The sequence below is a fragment of the Acyrthosiphon pisum genome, chromosome X (assembly GCF_005508785.2).
Source record: "Acyrthosiphon pisum isolate AL4f chromosome X, pea_aphid_22Mar2018_4r6ur, whole genome shotgun sequence".
In the NCBI taxonomy this organism is placed as follows: domain Eukaryota; kingdom Metazoa; phylum Arthropoda; class Insecta; order Hemiptera; family Aphididae; genus Acyrthosiphon; species Acyrthosiphon pisum.
Genome location: NC_042493.1, coordinates 74,801,223 through 74,824,161, shown reverse-complemented (window position 1 = coordinate 74,824,161; position 22,939 = coordinate 74,801,223). Strand labels below are relative to the sequence as shown.

At 26.2% G+C, this 22,939-nt stretch overlaps 2 protein-coding genes across 3 annotated transcripts in view; one reads left to right on the top strand and one right to left on the bottom strand.

The window, feature by feature from the left end:
* Positions 1 to 2,561: 2,561 nt before the first annotated feature.
* LOC100160600 (mitotic checkpoint serine/threonine-protein kinase BUB1) lies at positions 2,562 to 15,879 on the bottom strand. The gene is made up of 20 exons (XM_001943298.5): positions 15,507 to 15,879; positions 12,127 to 12,281; positions 11,242 to 11,446; positions 10,954 to 11,150; positions 10,677 to 10,890; positions 10,455 to 10,614; positions 8,971 to 9,128; positions 8,036 to 8,111; positions 7,841 to 7,953; positions 7,320 to 7,431; positions 6,536 to 7,257; positions 5,380 to 5,510; positions 5,134 to 5,294; positions 4,781 to 4,921; positions 3,952 to 4,130; positions 3,754 to 3,873; positions 3,484 to 3,611; positions 3,265 to 3,421; positions 3,095 to 3,201; positions 2,562 to 2,904 (listed from the first exon to the last, which is right to left on the bottom strand). The coding sequence occupies exons 1-20, from the start codon at positions 15,540 to 15,542 to the stop codon at positions 2,724 to 2,726; spliced, it is 3,453 nt and encodes a 1,150-aa protein (XP_001943333.1). The 5' UTR covers positions 15,543 to 15,879; the 3' UTR covers positions 2,562 to 2,723.
* An 830-nt stretch (positions 15,880 to 16,709) lies between these two features.
* Positions 16,710 to 22,939, top strand: part of MSBP (membrane steroid binding protein) — a 9,777-nt gene continuing 3,547 nt past the window's right edge. The window contains exons 1-3 of one of the 2 annotated variants that reach the window (XM_029489798.1): positions 16,710 to 16,938; positions 17,089 to 17,477; positions 17,556 to 17,702. In XM_029489798.1, the coding sequence (XP_029345658.1) occupies positions 17,156 to 17,477; positions 17,556 to 17,702 (469 nt within the window). In that variant the 5' untranslated portion in view covers positions 16,710 to 16,938; positions 17,089 to 17,155. The remainder of the gene's footprint in view (positions 16,939 to 17,088; positions 17,478 to 17,555; positions 17,703 to 22,939) is intronic. The other variant, NM_001168673.1, reaches the window with a different exon arrangement.

Genomic DNA, 22,939 nt, shown 5'->3' with positions numbered 1-22,939 from the left:
GGTAGCAATGTTACGATTCATATAACACGGCTTATTAATTATTTAGATATATTATGACATTTGAGTGGTAATATTAAAAATGAATTTATATTTTGTCAGAAACTAATTTTGCTAGTATTATTATACTAGTAAAACATATCATAACTTTTTATCATTAATAATTAATAATTGTAGGTATGTGCAATAATATAATATGGTGTGCATTTAATTATTCTTTAATAATAAATTATTTATGATTTTTCTCCTATATTTTTATAATGAATAGATTTTATAGAAGAAACTCTAGAAGAAAGAAACACTTCAATAATTTCTATGCAAAAAGTAAATCCATAATGAAAATTTGAAAGGTAATTCAGTGTCTTCTTTATTCCTCATATATGAATAAATTATTTAATAAAATATGTAACTACAATATAAATCAACTAATATTATTATATTTTTATTATTATTATATATAATAAAATCTAGAGTTTCAAAATCAAGTATTAAGACAACTTGTGATATTGAATACTCGATGTAAAGAAAATGCTGAGTACTTGCACGTCTTAATGTTGAATATAAATGATATTAAAGAAAAAAATTGATGGAAATATTAATAAATATTCAACACCAGCTGATTTGAATAGCACTAATAAGGCAATATCTGATATTTTTTCAACATTTCCAATTTCTAATAATGATGAATTAGAAATAATTACTAATGCAATTAAGGAGAAAGAAGATAGTCATGATAAATTAGTAACTGTATATATTTTTATAATATAGGTATATAATTACATATTACTCTTATTATCTGAATTAACTTATTTGAGTTCATATATTTTTTTTTATCTTCTTCAGACGAGCTAACAAATATAATTTGAATTATGTATATTAGTTTTAAAAATTATAATGGAAAAATTGAATTTAGCCAGACATTTTTCCATCCAAAATTGCTTATTACTCCTTGGAATCAAGTCGCATACGAAATATAATATGCTTACCAATTTTTAGTGAAAACCCTAATTTATTTTAGAATAGAACTGGATATTATGTTTATAACTGAAATCACTTAATAAATTACCTAACTAAAACATTTCTGTGAATGACAATGACAATCAACTAGCTGGCATATTATAACACTTAGTAAGTTCTTAAAACTCATTAAATTTTAAATTAATTATTGATAGTAATCAATAGTAACTAAGGTTAAATTAAATTAAATATATGATAACTATTAACTTCTTCGTATAAACAATTTAATTTATAATATAAAATCAACCAGAATTTTTTCTTCAAATCAAAATTAGTTAAAAATTAATTTAATTTAGTTCATGAATTTCTTTTATGTATTTATATATTATATTATAAAATATTATGTTATGATTGAAAATTGAAATATAATTATATTTATTCATCTGTAACAAATACCTATCTGTTGTGATATAGGTATGCTTTTTATTTTGACAATGGATATACACTGCACACACACTTATTTATAAATATATTATAGAATTTTATAATTTTTGATAATACAGGTGAATATGTTGGCTTTAATGGGTGGATCTGACTATAAAGAACTAACCAGAAGGATTCTTAGGAAAATCATTTCAGATCAAATAGCAACTACATACAGTTTTACTGGACATAAAGGCAAAGGAATAAAATTAGCATTCAATAAAACAATATTGTCAACATTATTATGCAGTAAGCAAAATGTATATTTTGTATGGATATTTTATCAATTACTTATACACAATTAAATTTTTGTTTAATATAGAAGCTGTTCAAAGTAAATTTAAAACAGCTACAGTCAAGGAAGTGGAAAATGCTGCCAGCATATGGTTGACAAAAGCATCTGATCGATTAAAAAATAAATTACCTATCCTAGTATTTTTTTTATATCACTGTAATATCTAACTTAAATTAATTACACTAATAACTGTATATGCTCACATATAAAGAAAGTAATGTGTGTTATATTTAAATCTTAAATTAAAAGTTTTTCTTCAACTATATTATTTTAATTGTTCTAATTTATGTAATTATAAGGTACCTATCAAACATAATATTATTATATGACTACCTATTAATTATATAGGTATAAATAAATTATCTATTGTGGTATCAAAGTATTTTTATTAATTAAGGTATAAATTAGGGCATGAGATTTGTGGTGGTTTAAAAATTAAAAATTTGATATAGAGATCAATTTTTTTCATGTATTCCATGTAGTAAAAATCATCAGCTTTTTTTAAGGGGCTATACAAAGATAAGGGAAGCTTAGTCCCTCAGCCCACACTGACAGATAAAAAATTTCTTTAGATTTTATATCAGTGAACTTATATATAAGACAAGCTCTTCAGACACTAATCATCAATACATATTTATTAAAATATAATTATCACAGTGGCTTGTATTCTATTTACGAGTTCGGACCTATATATACCTTGTATACCTTATTATATCTAAGTCAGTGTTTACGAGTGATTGCTCCAGTTTATTCTCTATCTCAATGATCGTATCTTTCTTATATTTAGTTTTTTTCTGGGGTTTGTTTGTTGTGATAATAAATAAATAAATAAATGATAAAAAATTAAAGTATAATGAAAAGAATATTCAAAAGAATATGAATATCATACTACACAAAAATTAGTACAAATTAAAAGATTTTTTTAAAAAAAAGTACAGTATAAACAAAATACATATAAATAAATTCATAATAAATGTAAAACATGAAAACATTAATTTTTTTTTAATGCATTTTTTAAACTAGTAAAATTATGTTTCAATACCACTTTTTGTTGAATCGATAAATATTTGTTCAATTTCCTTATAATTTCGTCCAAGCTGGGTAGCTTCTTGCATGATTCAATATTCAACAACATGTTCAGCATAGTACCCCACAGTTCCTTGTCTATGTATCTATACAATTAAAATATCAATTTGATTAAATGTTAATCAATGATTTTTGAACTGATTAAAGTGATTTATACATTATGCGTGTACAGTATGATGAGATATACACATTAAAATGGTTATTGTTAAAACAGTAACTTAATAATGTTAATGAAGTGATCATTGAGAAACTAAATTAACAAATATAATTAATTACCTTGGGAATGGTTTCAATGGCACCCATAATTTACGTATTTTTTGTGTTTTCATGTAGTCCGACATGAGAACCATGTAAATAATTCCAGCCAATCCAAAATAATCGGTCTATAATAAAATAAATATACTTCATATTATAACAAAAAAAAAAATTACAATAAAAATATATACCTGATATGTCCAAGGCAATTTTTCTCTCATTTCGTGACAAATAAAATCAGCAGTTTTCACAGTGTGTGTGAAGGTAGTATCAGGAGGGAATAAAGTCATATCAATACTACGACCAAAATCGATTAACTGCACACAAGGCTGATCACATTGAGTAGGTCTAAAAAGTTTTTTTTTTAAATAACTTAAAATAATTTTATAAGGAACATTGAAGAAACTCACAATGATTTCACAATGACATTATCTGGTTTTAAATCTCCGTGAATGATTTGACATTGGTGAAGGTATTTGAGTGCTGATGTCACTTGTAAAACGAGCAGTGCACCAACAGTTATAGGAATGGAACGGTTCTGTAAAGTATACAAATATTTTTGGTAGTATAAAGAATCATCAAGAATTCAACAAGTATAATGGTTGAGATCATACAAGCTATAATTCAAAGAAATAAAACTCATTTCGGTTGTGCTACATATAATTACTTTTTGGACTTACCATTGCCGTTTTGTAAGCTACAATCACGGATAATAATGTCCCATGAGTAGCAAATTCCATAGAAATTATTGATCCATTTTTAAAAACATACATCTGATCCATGTTTATGAAATAAGATAACTTAAACAAAAAAAAATGATAAAAAAAATGCAAAATATACACAAAATATATGTGTGTAAAATAATATAAGTGTTTTACTTTCTCTGAATCTTTAAGGCGATGCTGAACTTCTTTACTTATATACCATTCCCAAGCACATGCAGGTTTTTGAACTTTAAGCGCTTTTTCTATAGCATTTTCACCATCTGGTCTAACTTTCACCACACGTGCATATGATCCTTTACCAATTTCACTGAGGAGCGTCATTTTATTATGACCTAGATGATATGACATTGGTATTAATATTAGTTTTTAAACATTTTATTTTTACAAGTAATACACAATCTGTACTTATTTAATACAATAAGAATATGTGAGAGAAAAAAAGAACAACATAGAAAGCACAGAGAAATCCACCCATTAGTAGTGATGGGAATTTACATTACTTTCTTGGAATTAAATTTGGTACAGTTACAATAATGAAACAATTCCAAAAAACTCTTTACTTCATTAGTAATGAATCATTACTTTTTTTTTTATATAAAATAACAATTTAAACTTAAATGTAATCTAAACTTACGGGTTGAAAAAAAACTATATATAATAATAAAATAATACTAAATATTTTTATATTATAAAATTATTACCTATTGAGTTTAATAATTAGGAATATAAGTAAAGGAAAGTAGGAAAATAGGAGGCAAATAATACATTTTAACTTGTTGTTGACCAAGGAACTGTTGTACAAACTGAACAAATATTTGTCGGAGAGTATTTTGTGGTTTATAAATTGAATCAATGCAAAGACTATAATAATATTACATAGTCATTACACCAAAGGTATTGTAACAAATACAGCAGTAATGACTCATCACTACCAATTAGTGACACTTTCTAAAGTTAACATAATCATATAAATTGTACATACCCAATTTGAATTCTGATCGCATAATCGGCAAGTCTGATTCCTGTTCTATATAACCAGACTTATGATGTTCATTAGGAAATTTAATTACTCTCTGTAATAATTTGGTTATTAATTCATCATCAAAAGGATTAATGGAGTCACCTAAATAAAAATAATAATCAGCTATCATTTATTCAGAATATTATTGCTATTATTAAAAGCATTGCATATTATTATTTTAACACAACATCAAGATAAAATATAATCTCTATACTGTAGGTGTGTAAATAGCAAAATATTAAATAATGTTTATATATTTTAATAAACATAAATGGAAATAACATTTTAAAATTTAATACAAAATATTAACATACCAAAATCAATTGAAGATTGTTGTTCTAATTTAGTAACCGAAGAAGAAATAATCCCAGATGAAGTGCTACTATTACGTTCTTTAGAAGCTTCCAAAATCATACTCAAATTTTTTCCCAATTGAAACTCTTCAGTTTCATTGTTTTTATTAGGTTCAATTCGCCTATAGCAAATAAAGTGAAAAATTTTATTTTTGTAAATACTATATTATGTCATTCTTAACATTTCACTTAATTAATTTTACATACATTTGTGATTGTTGTTGATTGTCAATGACAGTATTAGCTTTGGTTCTTCCTGGGGCCAATGGTGTTGAACTAGACAATAGAAAAGCAAATGCTTTTGTTGAGCAAGTTATGTCATCATCATTTACTTCAATCTAAAAAATGAAAACAATATTTTAATAAATACAAATAAATTAATATCTATAAACTATTTATTAGACATTGAAATATAATCGACACAAAAAAAAAATGTTTACAATTTACATACAATGAATACATATTTATCTTAATCTTTAATTGGTATGTATTTAAAAACTGAGTTTATTTATTATTATTAAAGCCGGTTACAATTTTAAATTATTTGTTGGATTTATGTTATAAATTCAATTTCCAGATTCCTTAAAAATCATAAATTCTGTTTTTAGCAATTTAAAAATATTATAAATGCACTGGTACACAATAATAATCCTATGTGTTTGATGTTCAAATGTTAACAAAATGGAATATTCTAACTGACAATATCAAACTGCCCTCAATCAATTATAAGTATTTTGTTGCAATTTAAAAATATTAATTATAAACACTTTTATCATAATAATTTTTTATACAAAACAAAATATTCAAAATATTTAAAATAATTATAAGCTATTTTCAAGTTATAATTAGACTATTATAACACTGAAAATGTATGAAGAATATGCTATTGTCTCAAAAAATTTTAGTTCCAAAACACTAATAAAAATGAATATTTACTTATTGTTGCACTCACACTAAATTAATTTAATTTAAGGTCAGGAATGCCTACATTTGCAGATTATAGCTTATGTCCATAAATGAAATAATAATTAAGATAAAGGATATCGTTTCCAATTTCATTTAAAGAATATTACTATATTTTTATCTATCGACACATAGCTTGTAATATTATGTAATTTTGCATTCATTTTTAAATAAAGAGCAAAACAGTTTTAAAAAATCAAACTAAGCAAAACACATAAATATGTACTAAAAACTTTCGGTATTGAATTTATTCTAGCATTTTCAGTTTTACAAACATATACACTAATGCTATGTTTTGAGCCCTGTCAATAACTTTAAAATTAATTTTGTTTGTTTTAATTAGAAAAAAAGTTATTCACAAGGCTTAATAACTTCTGTATGTATTATAAAACTAACTTACACTTTGAATTTTTTTGAGCGGAGATTTGCCTTCATTACTTGGATTCATAGAATTGTCATTAGTTTTGTTAACATGTTTTTCAGTATTTTTGGTATCATAACTGTCATCCCCATAGACTTTATAATTTTGAACTTCAATAGGCTGTTTAAAGTTTTTATTATTTTTCAATTCTATTTTTGAACTTTTTTTGCTGAACACATTTTCATCATTATCAACATATACGTCTGGTATTTTAAAATCTTTTTTATTATTTTCATCATTATCGACATATACGTCTGGTATTTTAAAATCTTTTCCATTATTTTCATCATTATCAACATATACATCTGGTATTTTAAAACCTTTTACATTATTTTCATCATTATCAACATATACGTCTGGCATTTTAAAACCTTTTACATTATTTTCGTCATTTTCATCAATGTACACTTCAAATTTATTATTTTCTACTTGATTTTCATCATTGTGTTCAACAAATACAGTAGGTTCTTTATGAGATTTTGCTTGATCGTCATCATCTGTATAAACATAGAAATTCCCTGGAATTCTAGCCATTTCTTTTTGTTGTATTTTAAAGACTTTGTCATCAGCTGGTTTTTTGTTATCTTCATAAACCATAAAATCTGAAGAAAAAGGCTTGATATTATTATCTACTTCTTCAAACGCATCAAACGAAATTGGTTTTCGATTTCTTGAAATTATTTCTGGCTCTTCATCTTTATCTAGGTATATTAAAAATAATTAGCTCAATAATGGCATTACAATTATAACTTAAAAATGTTACCTGCACATGGACTATTCCACATTTGTTGAACTAAATCAATTGCAACTCTTGTGTTAACAGTGACAGACTGACTCAAATTATCAGGCTCGTTGTTACGCAGCGGAAGTGGAACCTAAAAGTTTCATAGTAATTTAGTTTTCAATAAAATTAAATCAAGTCTTTAACAGTTAATAGTTTATAAATATAACATCAATCTAAATATACAAAATAGTTTTAAGTTTTTATGAAAAAAAAATTCTAAAATTTGTACTAGTTACCTAACATTTAGTATTTATATACTAAAATATGTGATTTTAAAACTAATATTTCACATTTTTGTAACAATAAGTTTTGATTTCTGAAAGATATTAATTTATGTTTATAGACAACATACACTGACACTGAAATTAGATATAATTTCATAAAGATGTCATCTAATATGCTAATGTATAAATACATATATGTAATAATAATAAATATACACATATAAGCAAATTAAAACTATATTGGAGAAATAACAAAACACAGTAATTATTAATTACCTTAAATTCATCATTTTCTTCTGGCAAAATAACTTTTTTCAAAGGTTTCACAATTTTTTCTTTTAGTTGGGATTTTACTGAACCATGTGACGGTTGTTTTCCTTTTAATGATTCTATATTATTTTTATTCACAATTTTAAATAATAAATTAATTTCAATTAGCATTAAAATATTAAATAAATTTTAAATACTAACGTTTTTCTTTTTCTTGTTTTAAGTAGATCTCGTACCTGATTTCTTCAAGTTGCACATCTCTACCAGCCGCATACACCTAATAAATAGAAATAAAATAACAATAAAATGTACCTAACACTAATATAGGAATGCATTTTCATAATTCTTAACCATAAGGAGAAAATTGTTTATCAAATTTGTTTAGTTTCAAGCTAATCAAATAAATAAATATATTGTTTTATTTATTTACTAGGCATTTTTTATTAAAATAATTAATACATATGTAACTCGAAACAGAACATATTATATTCATTTGATGCCAAATAATAGACAAAAAGCTGACAAATGTAATGAATATACTATTATCAGATGAAGTATAAAATTAATTAATAATATTTACAGTGTGTTATGTTATGTTATACATGCAAACATAGACGAGGAGAGTGGCAATCAACAAAAAGACGATGTGCATGTACGTTCTACTTAAGACTGTTTATTATATTTAAGACAGCTATTGTGCGCGCTGTGTGTCGATACCAATTACATAATCTTATAATGATATTATATTATATAATAATTAATTATGTAACATACATACATGACACAGTGGTATATCTGGTAATATCAGGATAATTAAATAATCTATGCCATACTAAGGTTTGATGTTATGTTAAACACAACAAAAATCTTTTAACAATATATTTAATACATAACTCAATATACATTTTTTTTTGCTATAGTAGCTCTTTAGAAAGAGTTTTAACAAATAAATATTTAGAAAAATTACTACAGTGTACACATAAAAATATTTTTACAATATTATAAGTATTTTAGCACAAAATCGATTAAAAATCATTTTTAACTGATTTTTGTAAATTTTCAATAAGTATTGCATGTGGTAGATAAATAAAATAAATATTTAAGTAGAATATTCCAAATATAATATTTTCACTCACCTTATCTTTACAATACATTGGCTTTTTAGTAGGATCTGGTTCTTCAAATACAGCAACTTGACAGGAAATATTAGTATTTCCTTTTATACTACGTAAAGCATTTGGAACTGTAATACCAGATAATTTCGTTACACATTCCGAATTATTATCCTGGTGAACTATAATTTAAAATATTAGAAAAATTAATTTTTATAGTAATATCTTAAGAAAAATCAAATGTAAAATATTCTTTGTATAAATTATCTTATTTTATTCATGGTTGGGTATATATGTACGAAAAATGTTTTTATATATCAACAATTTATAAAACTTTTTAAATAAAGGTTTTTTTGTGTGAATGTCAATAAAAAAATGTTAGTTGTGTCAAAAAACTTGAAAATTTAATACAAAGTTCCTCTTAAGATTTTATGATAAAAGTTACAAAATATTAAAGTGGCATATTTGCATGGTTTTTATTGTAAGCATTTAAAGTTGAAAATTTTACAAAATTCATCATTACCTATCTTGAAATTTTTTTAGATATTTCATACTTAAAAATTTATAAAATTAATATATTTCTATAAGAATTGAAAACTTTAAACAAAATTTCTCATAAGTAGTTCATATTGTAACCAAAAAATCTAAAAAAGAAATTAAACGTTTTTTTTTTTTTTATATATATAGATATCATTCAATTTCAAATTTGGACAAAAATAAATATTTAACAATTATTCATTGGTACTTGAAACATTTATAGTATCTACCTATATTATTATTTTATAACTCAATGATTTATTAAAATGTTTACTCGGGTAAACTTTCATTTTTCATTATAAATATAATATAAAATATCCTAGGCTGACTAACAGTCTCTGCTGAGAATTGTTGTTCGTATATAATGCGATATCATTGAATTCAAATTTAATGTTCTTCGCTTTGTCTATGAACCAGTAAATTCCGGTTCACACGGTTGGCTCACGAAAATAATAACTTTACTGTTTATATATAGGCTTGCCATTAATTGCTGGTAATTTTTTACATAAAAGAAAATAATATTTAATTAATTGTTTGTTGTTCAAACTTACATCAAATGGCCAATACTTATGCTATGTTTTTAGCTTATAGAATCAAAAAATACTTGACTGATTTTGACAAAAATCTCAGAGAATGTTTTAGACTTTTAGAGATATCAAAAAAATGTAGAGTAGTCTCAACCATATTTGAAAGTATAGGTACCAAGTAATATTTGTACATAGTCAAAAATATACCAAGACAGGCTCATATCTAATAGTTCATAAGCAAATTTTGAATCTTGGTTGAATTAGTTCGCAAAGGGAGGTACAATGATGCAAATTTTCATTTGGTAGCGCTGTATTATTTATTAGTTAATTTTATTCACAGGAAATTCTGATTATATATATACAGTACTATTCATACCCAAGATTATTTTCATCAAATTCAGTATTATAAGTTAGTAAAATGATTTATAAGTAAATGTAACTGACCTTCAAAGTCAACAGTTGATACAGGTTTAGGAGCTTTCGAGCGAGTCTTCCTAGGCTTGGTCCATGGTCCAGGGTTAACTGTATTTTCTTTATTTACTCCTTTTTGAGCAAGATCATAATTGCTAGTTGCAATTCCATGCAATCCGTTTTCATCATTATCCTATATTTAATTATACAAAATCATAAATTTATTTTTCTAAGTTTTTTTTATAAAATATTTACCTCAAAAATCTTAAGAACAGTGTTTTTTCCATTAACATTATTTATTTGTGGTACTTTTCCAATAACTCCACCAAAACCATGCCTAACACCACTATGCGTTTCCGACTTTTTTAATACATTAAATGCGTGTCTTTTTTCAGGTTCTTGGTACTTATCGTCATCATTTGTTAACTGTCCATTAATCATTCGCCTAGCAACGCTTAATTGAAATTGGCTAAAATAAAATTTAAAAAATATTAAATTAAATTTTTATTTAAATTAAATAAATGTAGTTTACAGATGAGCTTGTTCAAGTTCATCAACTGGTTCAGCCTTAGCTTTAATTCCCAGCAAAAATATTTGATCCACGCGTTTAAAATCATTGTATCTATCCAATAACTCTGCCCACGCACGATAAAACAAAGCACACATTGTACCTATACCTTGGTTGTAAACCGTTTGATATAGCTCAATAGCATTTGATTGGTTTTCAATCTAAAACATTGACAAATTATTTAATTACCTCAAATTTTGTTAATAGATATTTTTTTACAAGCTTATTCTATGAAATAAAATGGATATTTACAAAATTAATTAGAATTGTAATAAATCTTGGATCCTGTTTGTACTTTTCATCATTTTTGAATTTCTGTACAGTTTCTTCAATAAGAGGCCACAAATTACTCTCTGGTCCATGTTTTAAATATATTTGTTCCAGCCACTTTATATACTCAAAATGTGGAGCTAAAGGATCATCACCTTCATATGTACGAATGGCATGATCATATTTTCTTATAAAAAAAATTATTTAAAATAAAATATTGTATTAAAATTTTTTTATTTAATATATAGTTTTTGAAGCAAAAAAATAAAATTGGTAATTTTTATGTTTTAAAAATAAACACTATGTCTCAATAATTTAGATAAATTCAGACGAGTGTTAATATAGGGTTTTCAAGGGTACTCAAATGATAATGAACATTAAATGTTGATTCTCCAACTTTATTTAATAGTTCTGATAAAAATATATCAAAAAAGAAAATATACATTGGCAGTATCATGTAAAAATTGGTAGTACAAATATGGAGTAAGTTAATTTAAATAAATAACCTAGTTATTAATAACACATCAGTATTTTTTTTTTCTGTGGTAGTCCCAACTTTTAATTTAAAAAAAAAATTGAAAAACAGAATGTAAGCATGAGATAGGTAATTCCAGATAATTCTTAGATTAATTGAGTTTCTACTATATTATTATGTACTGATATAAGATTTAACTGCATATAAAATCGTAGTTTCATTATTTGAAGGCTTAAAAAATATATTATTGGGAATCTGTTAAAACGAATTAGAATAAAAAACATAGGTACTTAAATATAAATATTATACAGGCACATAATAAATTATAATTCAATATAAATATTACCAAAATAAAAGTCTTTAGTAAAATATTTTCCTTTTATTAAACTTACTCTTTCTCTTTATTTAATTTTTGTTGAATTTCCGTATTAGATTGTGCTTGTAAAGCTGTTTCTAACTGAATAGGTTTTCTACCTTGTCTTAGTGGTCTAATATTTTCTTTAGTCAAATCCAATGCATCAGATGTATCTACAGTATTCATTGTTTTCTATAAGCAATATTAAACCAAATTAAGTAAATCATACAGTCATGCAGATAATAATATCTAACACTGTCATATGTATTAAATATGTTATTGTAATGACAAATAAAAATTAATAACCGACAATAAACATGGCAAAATTACATTTTTCTAGCCCCCCCCCCCTTCCTCAAAATCGAGGCTTTTGAATTTTCAACGGTGAAATTGCTAATAACTATATTATTTAAATAGTAATTTAAGTAAAACCATAAGTTATCATTCTCAAACAATCTATGATTCATCAATCATAAATTGTAATTTCAAATAAATCAAATATACATGTATATTGTATAATATATATTATTATACCTAAATATTGATATAAAGTATGGTAAAAAAATTGATTAACCGTTACGCTCTGTTATCAGTCATTCTCCAAGAAAAACAGTATATTATGCAATGTAGGAGTTATTTCTCTGTAAAATATGGAACCTTGCTGCTCAAAAAGCCCAAGCCTCGGAGAAACAAAAGAGGATGACAGATTATTTTGTACAGTATGTATGTTTATCAGTGTCGTAGCCAGAAATTTTTTTTCTTTTTAGTGGGGGGGGCACTTAATTTTTTTCTCTAGCCTTTGAAATGCTAGAATATTTAATTATGACCCCTTTGTTTATAAAGTGTATCTACTATTTTTATAACTTTATATTTATGTTAACAACTATGGTAACTAAATTTAATATAACAATGTACCTATTAATATTATTGTAAATTTAGGTAGGTATTCATTAATATAAGCAATAAGCATATTAATATAACAAAATGTGTTGTGAACAAAACATTCCATTTTAAGGAATATTATTTATTATTTCGAATATTATTGAAATGTACTAACAAAAATATAAGACTATATTAGGGCTGTTGTATGCTGGTCGTTTTTTGTGCATTTAGACTAATAAGTGGAAAAAAAATATACCTCCAGAAGTTCAATTCTAATTTCGAAAAATATTAGAATTTCTTCATTTTTTTATCTATGTTTTGTAGGAAGCAAATTTTTTTTTAGTAATATTAAAGTAAAAGTGAATTTTGAAAAAAAGAAAATTAATTTGGTACTATATACTAATTAAATTATACTATAAATCAAAAATCCATTTCCTACATAACCTAGAAAAGAGATTAAGGAATTCAAATATATTTTCAAAATTAAAATTTTTTAATTTGGTACTGGGTGATTTTTTCTTTCTCTTTTTGGGAGTTTTGTGGCACATGGAAGTTGAACATTTTTTTATTACTAAATATAGTGACGTGACTATATGTACTGAGGTCCAAGAATCTTAGTCATAGTTTGTCTATAATTACATAAAGCGTTCAGGGAACCCACACACACTAATGATCAGTCACTACACACACAGTCAAACAGCACCAAGTACTAACGATGGGATGCACAATATTTCTTAAATCCGACCTTTCTAACACATTGACGGACATGACTGCTAATGCAGTTATGCAACTTACTGTAATTTGGTAGCCACTCTGATTGGGCATAACCCATAGATTTTTATAAAATTTTTAGAATATTTGATTTTTTTTTTTGCCCAAATTGTTAGTAAGTCACAATAGGACACTAGATAATTTCCATTGTGGCGAAGCCACAAGAAACGCAACTGCTTTAGCAGTCATGCCATTTTACTACTTTTTATATATAACTGCTATAACAGTCATGGTCATATTACAACTTGAATCAGGATGACTGCTATAGCGGTTACTGCCCGTCAACGGGCTAAATACCCAACATATAATATAAAACAAGCAAAAAAAAATTTTTGGGTGGGGGGCACATGCTGGCCTGGCTACAGCACTGATATTAATATTATTTTTCAATGAAAATATGTACACACACCGTAAAATAAATATGTTTATGGCTGATTTTCTGTTAACCATCATAGTCCTGGTCCTGATAGTGATGGTTAATCAAGTTTCTACTGTATAAATTAAAGATTAACAATTTTAAGAAATGAAATAGCATCATATTATTAGTATAAAAATAATATTAACACCTATTATAATAATATGAAACAATTGTTAAACAATAGGTTGTAATCAAAATAATCAATAGAATTGTTGCATTGATTGTGAGATACATAATAATTATATATTATACTAACATTTATATTTACATTTTCTTCCAAAATTAAAGAGGATTATTAAGTATAGATATTCCTAGGTACTTAATAAAAAAAATTTTTAGATAAAATATCCAAGTGGAGTGAGCTCCAGGCAAGGGTGCCTCACATAGGGAGAGGGGCCATGGCCTTAGCTGGGGGGCAAAATCAATAGCAATTAATACAATTAATTTTCACAATTCCAAATTAGGAATTACCATTTTATGAAAATAATAGTTAGTTTCAAAATATTCATTGACTTTTTAAATAAAGTAAATTTTATGATTGAAATGTAAAGGAAAATTATTTAAATATGATTCCTATTATAAAAATAATGAAATAGAACAATCCAGATTTTTAATTTAGGAATTTTTAATAAATTAAAATATAAGGATTTAATTTTTTATAAGTCAATATACTTTATAAGTTAACCAGAAATCAGAATGATCTTGTTTGATAATTATTTTTATTTTCTAGGGGAAATGAGGATATTAGTAAGTAATTGTTGTCCCAATTATAATTTTTGTGAATAATTGTTCAGATAAGAGGAGACATGAGAGAAGTCCCATAGCATATCAATTATCAACAAATCAGAAGTCAGATGTTGATGAAACTTTGAAGCAATGATTTGTAGGTTTATTTTATGCATGCAAGGAGAATTCACTAACGACTGCCAAGTTTTGAGCAAAATATAAGCGATCAAAGTAAGGATCAATTAACTCAGTTTTAACCGAGCTTCGTTCGAGACTCAAACATCGTTCGATATTTCAATTTCAACACAGATGGGCCCAGTACTGGGACTGTTACATAGATTAGGTCATCAGAGGTCAGCAAAGCCAATTATCATTTCGATAAATAACTTTTATTAAGATTCTTGATATGTAATTAATCGAGATTTCGAACCGTTATGTTACAACAACATATTGTTGTTTTGTCAATAGCCTCGGAGGGGTGTTATTCTAAACGCGCTTATTTCTAGAAATTGATGAGTTCGTAAAAGTACCTACAGAAGATTTAACTTGTTCAAGAACAATAGATCTCGCAATGTAGACTGTGCGTTATATTATTACTCTATGGCGTGTGTGGATCTTACCTCAGCGACGGGAAGAATTTCCGAGTCAGAGATCATCGTCAAAATGTCACCAGCGGATAACGCGAACGAGTTTCCAGTCGGCGGCGACGGTGAAAAACGCGGTACGAGAAAATGACTTGGAAGTTGAATTCGGATAGCTACGTCTTGTGGTAGGACAATGTAATATATTATTCAAACGAAACGGATAACGGCGAATTGCCAACCGACGCCGACGAGAGCGCTTCGTTTGTACCGGACGACACGGCGGCGGTAGCGTCGACGACATTATACCTCGGCGGCATAACGTATTTTGACGTATTCGGCATTTAGGCGTCTCGTCCCACTGTTGCTCACCGTTTCGTCCCGCCGGTTTTGGAGGCGTAAATGGTGAGTCAGACACTCTGACGTCCGTCCGTCGAGGCCATCGTATTTATACTAATAATAATAATAATAATAATAATTAATAATTTAGTTGTAGATTCATCGCTCATGTTCATGCCGCCGCGGCACCGGCACACCGCCTTCCCGCACTCGCTCACTCACCCACTCATAGTAGCGGCGCATATTATTAATATTTATAATTTATTAGTGTCATACTAACATTATGTTGTATGGCAATGGGTGACAATGGAAAATTCTCATTCTACAATATAATAATATGCAATATTAATATAATATTAGAATGCATCAATCTAAAGGCAAATCGAAATATTCGGAAAAAGTCAAAAGGCCGTTTCCGAACATGGTCCGCCGCTGCATTCGTTAGACCATGACTAAAATCTAAATAATTTAGTCATCGTTTAAGCGATCGTGTAGAGCTCTACTCCCCGATTTTGAATTATTAATTAATCGCATAATTATATTAATGATTGTTACGGACTATGGCCGGGACCTGCGGGCGGCGATTACCGACGTGTGTCCGCTAAGTCGACGTCACGTATTACAATTTATATTTAATATGTTTTGTTAGGAAAATGGGAACGTATACCAATCATAGATTAATATTATACAACAATATGATACCAATAAACATTTTTACGACATTACAGTCTGTTATATACATATTATATTTAATGCACATATACAAATATATCATTAATAAATAATATCATCATGACGTCATCGTTATTATTACTATTATTATTATTATTATTATTATTATTATGTGATAATTTCCACCTCCACGATCACATTTTATTTCGTTGTACTGTTGATGTAAGAAAAAAAAGTAGAATTTACGATAATCCGTGCTCGAAACTCTGTGTTATCTCGTCTAAAGTAAACAGCTTGCAGTCAGCAATTATAATAGTCGTCACTCATTGAACTATTGAAATATTCCTACCTATTGTACATTTGTACCTATTATAATATTATTGACTTTCATTGGCGGCGATCCGCAAACGGCGTTCACTGATCGTATGAAACGACGAAACCAGTCGGGAAATCGTTCGACGTAATTATTATTTGCTTACACAATTGTTACTATTCTCGTCGCCGTGTTGCGTTAGCCGGCTGATCGTTTTTTTCCCACCTATGATTAGTGAACTAATAATTAGAGCGGCTATTACGTCGATTTAATTTTTTTTTTTTTGCAATTTTTTAGTTTCTCAAAAATTGGATAGTTTTGTATTGTAGATACGATTCCGGTTTTTTTCTGTTTTATTGCAATTATGTCATCAAACGTGGGCGATGGAGTGTCGGATGCCGTGGATGGAGTTTACGACGTGTACAGTGTGAGCTTCTGGCTGAAGGTGTTGTTGAATGGCAGTCTGGTTGCCATTATTACGTTTCTGTTAATGAAAATATTCATGAAACGCAACGAGCCTGAAGTCGAAGAAGAGGATGATGTGACACTACCAAAAATGAAAAAGAGAGATTTCACCATCCAAGAGCTGCGCGAATTTGATGGCACCAAAGGTGACGGACGCATTTTGGTAGCGATCAATGGCAAAGTGTTTGACGTTACTAAAGGAAAACATTTCTATGGACCCGGTATGATTGTTCACACTCAACTTGTTCTTAAATCCAGTTAATTTAAAACAGACAATAAAATACTTATCTACTTCATAGGTGGGGTTTACTCAACATTTGGTGGACACGATGCTTCTCGTGGTTTAGCTACATTTTCAGTTAGTGGTAAAGATGAATATGATGACCTTAGTGATTTGAATTCATTAGAGATTGAGTCTATGTTGGAATGGGAGACTCAGTTTATGGGTAAATATAACATTTGATAATCACTACCATTTTAGATAAATTATATCAAAATGGTGAATAATAATAAAAATCATATTTAAAAATATACAACACTAAGTACCTAGACTCTTCACTTTGCTATGGATACATAATTATGTAGTTAAAAGTTGAAACAAAATTATCAAAATTATATATTATAATTAATGATTTATATAAGATAAATTGTGTATTAGGCAGGTACCTACATGCTTTTTTTTTTATTACTAATCAATATTAAGCTCGATATCAAGTAGGTACTCAACTATAGGTAAATAGGTCACTATAATATTAGTTACCTTCCTGCAATATTGTTCTTATAATTTTGATTTCAAAGTGTGTACTTATACTATACAATGTATTAAACTAAGTAAAAACTGTAGTATTGACTAATACTTGTTAATGATTATATTATGGCAACTATATAATATGTTATGAATATGTAATATGTAAAAATTTTTTGTTTTGAATTGAATGGATACCTTTCCTTTCTATCAATGGTAGTGATACTTAATTATTATTACTTAACATAATGTTTCACTAGCAATTTCTAACTTTGAATCTTTTGTTTAGAATAGAATTATATTTTTAAATCGCATAAAAACAAAACTAACTAATACCTATTTTTATTACTGTATTCAAAACTTTTGTATATAATGATTTAAATGTTCTTTGTTTAAATATAACTATGTTGTTAATTTCCTACAAAGATTAGAATTATCTAGTATGCATTAATTTTGAAAGATGAAAAAAAAAAACCATGTGGGTACCTACCCAAATCCTTCCTTACCCACCGTTAGACGTTGTCTGTGCGTATTGCGCCTCTAAAGTACAGTAAATATAATTTATTAAATTGATGAATACACAAAATATTAGCCTAATTATTAACAATACTTTTTTAGTTTAGAACATGTTTGTATTTCTTAGGTTACTTATACATTTTTTAATCTGAGTAAAATCTCAATGATTTTTTATTATTAAGTTGTTTTAATTTTAAAAAAAATGTTATACCTACATACATTATATATGTACAGTCTACATAATACATTTCATAATATGTACTTATATATTATACAATATATATGTACAACATCATTAGATATCAAAGATAATATGTTAAGTATAAGAAATAATTCTTTTCACTGTGTTTAACCATTTGTTATTCTGTGAAACTTTTTCTTATTGACATATTGAAAATGCACAAGTAAAAATTTCTTAATAAAAAAACATAGGTCATTATGGGTCATACTGATAACTTATTCATTTTATGATAATTCATATATAATATAATAAACACAGTATAATTAATTTGCACATACAAGTGTAAATATGATTTACATTCATAATACATGTATATATTATATATATGTGTGTGTGTGTGTGTGTGTGTGTGTGTATTATTTATTTTAAGACAGCTACTATTCAGTATTATTGTGTTAATATTTGATAAAATATATTATACTTTTAAATATTTTATTTTGTAGTTCCTGCATTGTCTTAAATTATGTATTGGCTTCACAAAAAAAAACTTTATTTAAAATTATTTACTTTAAATAATTGACCCGCTTAAACAATAATTATTAATGTACTTAATACAGTAACATCCTGAATTTATATATTGAACCTCAGCTCCCCCTTTATATAATTTATTAGTTAGCGTCTAATATCAAAATATTAAATTTAACAACAGGGAAACACATTTTTTAATATTCATATCATAATGAATAGCAATAGCTTTTTATAAGCAACATATGTATATTTTATTTTTTACATATCATCTTATGTAATTGTCCATACTAGTCATACCCATAATTGAATGGTTATTTCATGTCACGAGTTTTTATCTTACAAATCAGGTTTAATTTATGATTATTATTATTATTATTATAACTATTTTCTAAGATCATCATAAACTAAATTATGTTGGGTAATATAATTTATAGTACCTACTATACATTTCTTTTTCAATAATTTAATTACAGTATTATTATTTAAAATAAAAAAAAGCTATCAAGTAGGTATCCGCTCAGCTGCACTTTGAGTATTCCTCGTTCCATATCAAGTCCCAAAAATAATATTTTTGATATTTAATAAATTAACTAAAACCGTTTAAATATTTACTTCAAATTATAAAATGGATTGTACAAATAACTAATATTGATATTTTTTTTAACAAAAACATTTAAATACTTTAGTGATTTTATCAAATTTAGTCAATATTTGAACTTCTAACACTCATACAAAATATCTTACTATGTATTTTTAGTATTTTTAAATTGGTATAAGAACAACTTCTAGTGGAATTTTGTTCTAAATTTTCAATCTTTTTGACCAAGCCTACCCTTTTTTTAATTATTAAGAAAACACTTTGAATTTCTCACTTTTTACATCTCAAAGTACCAACTAGATTCACTTTGAAACCACGGGGAAAATATCTAAGTTAAATATAAAGCATTTTTACTATTTCAAAAAATAATGATAAAAACAGAAAACATTTTAAAAAACTTCATTGTAAATTCAGTACATACATGTAGCAGCTCTGTTTAAAACCAAAAAAACAACAATTATTTTTCAATTGCTAGAAAATAATAAATTGTGTAATAATATATGCATTTAAGAAAATGATTCTGAGCTCCATTTGAAACATGCTTGCTGTAATTTTTAAAAAACAACTTTTCAATGAATTATCATCATTGTGAACACAATACTATATTATTATATTAGCAGCTTAGCTCATTGTCTAAATTATCAAACTTATAATTGTTAGAAAAAATCTACTTCAAAAGATTCAAATTTGTATGTTAGTAGGTAATTCCAACATAAGATCTTATCATATAATATATTACACATAATATACTTCCAGTTTAATTGTCACGTAAAATTATCATTACCTGATATGTTTTTGCTTAAAAATTATTCATAGTTTCTTGAGTTTTTTAAAATAAATAATAGTGATCATACCTAATTATGCAGTAATGGGAAAAAACGCGTACCTATATTGCATGATGTTGACATGCATCAACGAATTCAACTTTCAAGAAATAAACAGCAACTAAGTTCTTAATTCTTATTATTTATAAATTCTAATGTTATTGGTTTGTTCTTACATAAGTTCACCTTCATAGACTATGTGTATTACTATATTTTATTTATAAAAGAAAAGAAATAAAAATGGCAAACATTGTTTACATATTTTCATCATAGGTTAGTACTGGTACTACGAATTATGGTACATACTTACAAATTGTTTTAATATATATTAAAAAATATAGAGCTATAAATCAAGATTTAAAATTTATAACTATAAATAATATATTACATGACATGTATACAGCTGAATATTTCTTTGAAGTTATTCTTACAATTCTTAATTAAAAAAGGGGGAAAGTGGTTAACCGCTTTGCTGTTCAGTAGGTGTTTATACTCTATTCCAAATAAGTTTGGAAAAATGTACGACGAAAACGCGTCCGGTTTCACGCAGGTATGTCACGGTGATCTACCGACCGGCGTATCGAAAGACGAGTAACGAAGCTGTAGCCAATCACAGAGGACCTGCATGTGTGATTTTTTCCAAACTTATTTGGAATAGAGTATAGTGTATCTCACATTGAGAAATAAGTCACTGAAATGTATGTGATACATTTTATAAAACATGATAAAACAATACATAGGAAAAACGATTCTGAGCAAAGACGGTATATCTACCTATAATTTATAATATATTTATGTTTCAGTTAAAGTAATTTATTTACTATTAGTTAATTAAGTGAGTAAATAAATTAGGTTAGAAAACACTTTTAATGTTATTATTGCATGTATACAATTTTATTATATACTTTAAAAGTTTCAAGCAGACTGAAGGGTTCAAGAGTAGCAACTACTACCCCTGATTTTTTGGCAGGTAGGTTGGTGGACCCCTGGCTCCAAAATATTTACATCATAAAAATTCTACTACGATTAAAAATATTGAAAATAAACTTTTGAATAATTATAGGCTATATCCATTAGTCTATTAGCCATTATAGATGTCACCAATTCAATATGCTACCCCTATTTATTTTTGAGAGTGCGTCACTGGTTTCAAGTATCCACGAATAATATTTTTAATATACAACAAAATAACTAAAATCGTTATTTATTGTTCCAATATCTAATTTTGTTAAAATTTTAACACCACGTCTATATATAAAAAAAAGGTACATTTCCCCAGCCCCCCCCCCAATTTAGAATTTAGAATTTTTTTTTTCACCATTCGTTTGTAGCCGGTTTGTATTGGTTTGTAATCTAATTTTTTTCGTTTGTAGATTTAGTTTTTTTTTTAAATCAAAATTTTGGTGGGGGGCTGGGGAAATGCCTAAATTTTGAATTTTGAATTTTTTTTTTCACCATTCGTTTGTAGCCGGTTTGTATTGGTTTGTAATCTAATTTTTTTCGTTTGTAGAGATTTAGTTTTTTTTTTAAATCAAAATTTTGGTGGGGGGGGGGGGGCTGAGGAAATGCCCAAGTTTGGAATTTTTATTTAATTTAGATTTTTTATTCAACCAGGCTTTTATTCTATTTAGATTTTTCAATAAAAAATGGTTTTTTATTCAAATTAATTTTTTTTTATTCCTATTATATTTTTTTATCCGATTTAGGATTGTTTTTTACTTAACTGTTTTTTATTCAAATCAGTTTAATTATTCAAATTAACTTTTTTTCATTCATATAAGACTTTTTTTTAATCTAATTGGCATTTTTTATCCGATTCAGTTTTTTTATTCAACCAGGCTTTTATTCTATTTAGTTTTTTCAATAAAAAATGGTTTTTTATTCAAATTAATTTTTTTTTATTCCTATTATATTTTTTTAATCCGATTTAGGATTTTTTTTCAACAAGGATTTTTTATTTAATTTAGACATTTCAATAAATAATGGTCTTATTTATTCAAATTATTTTTTTTTATCCAATTTAGATTATTTTATCCGATTTAGGATTGTTTTTTACTTAACTGTTTTTTATTCAAATAAGTTTTTATTAAAATTGGACTTTTTATCTAACTTGGATTATTTTTAAACAAGGATTTTTTATTTAATTTAAATATATCAATAAAAATGGTTTTTTATTCAAATTAATTTTTTTTCATTCATATAAGACTTTTTTTTCAATTTGGAACTTTTTATCCGATTTAGATTTGATTTAAAATAAAAACTAAATCGGATAAAAGTCTTATATGAATGAA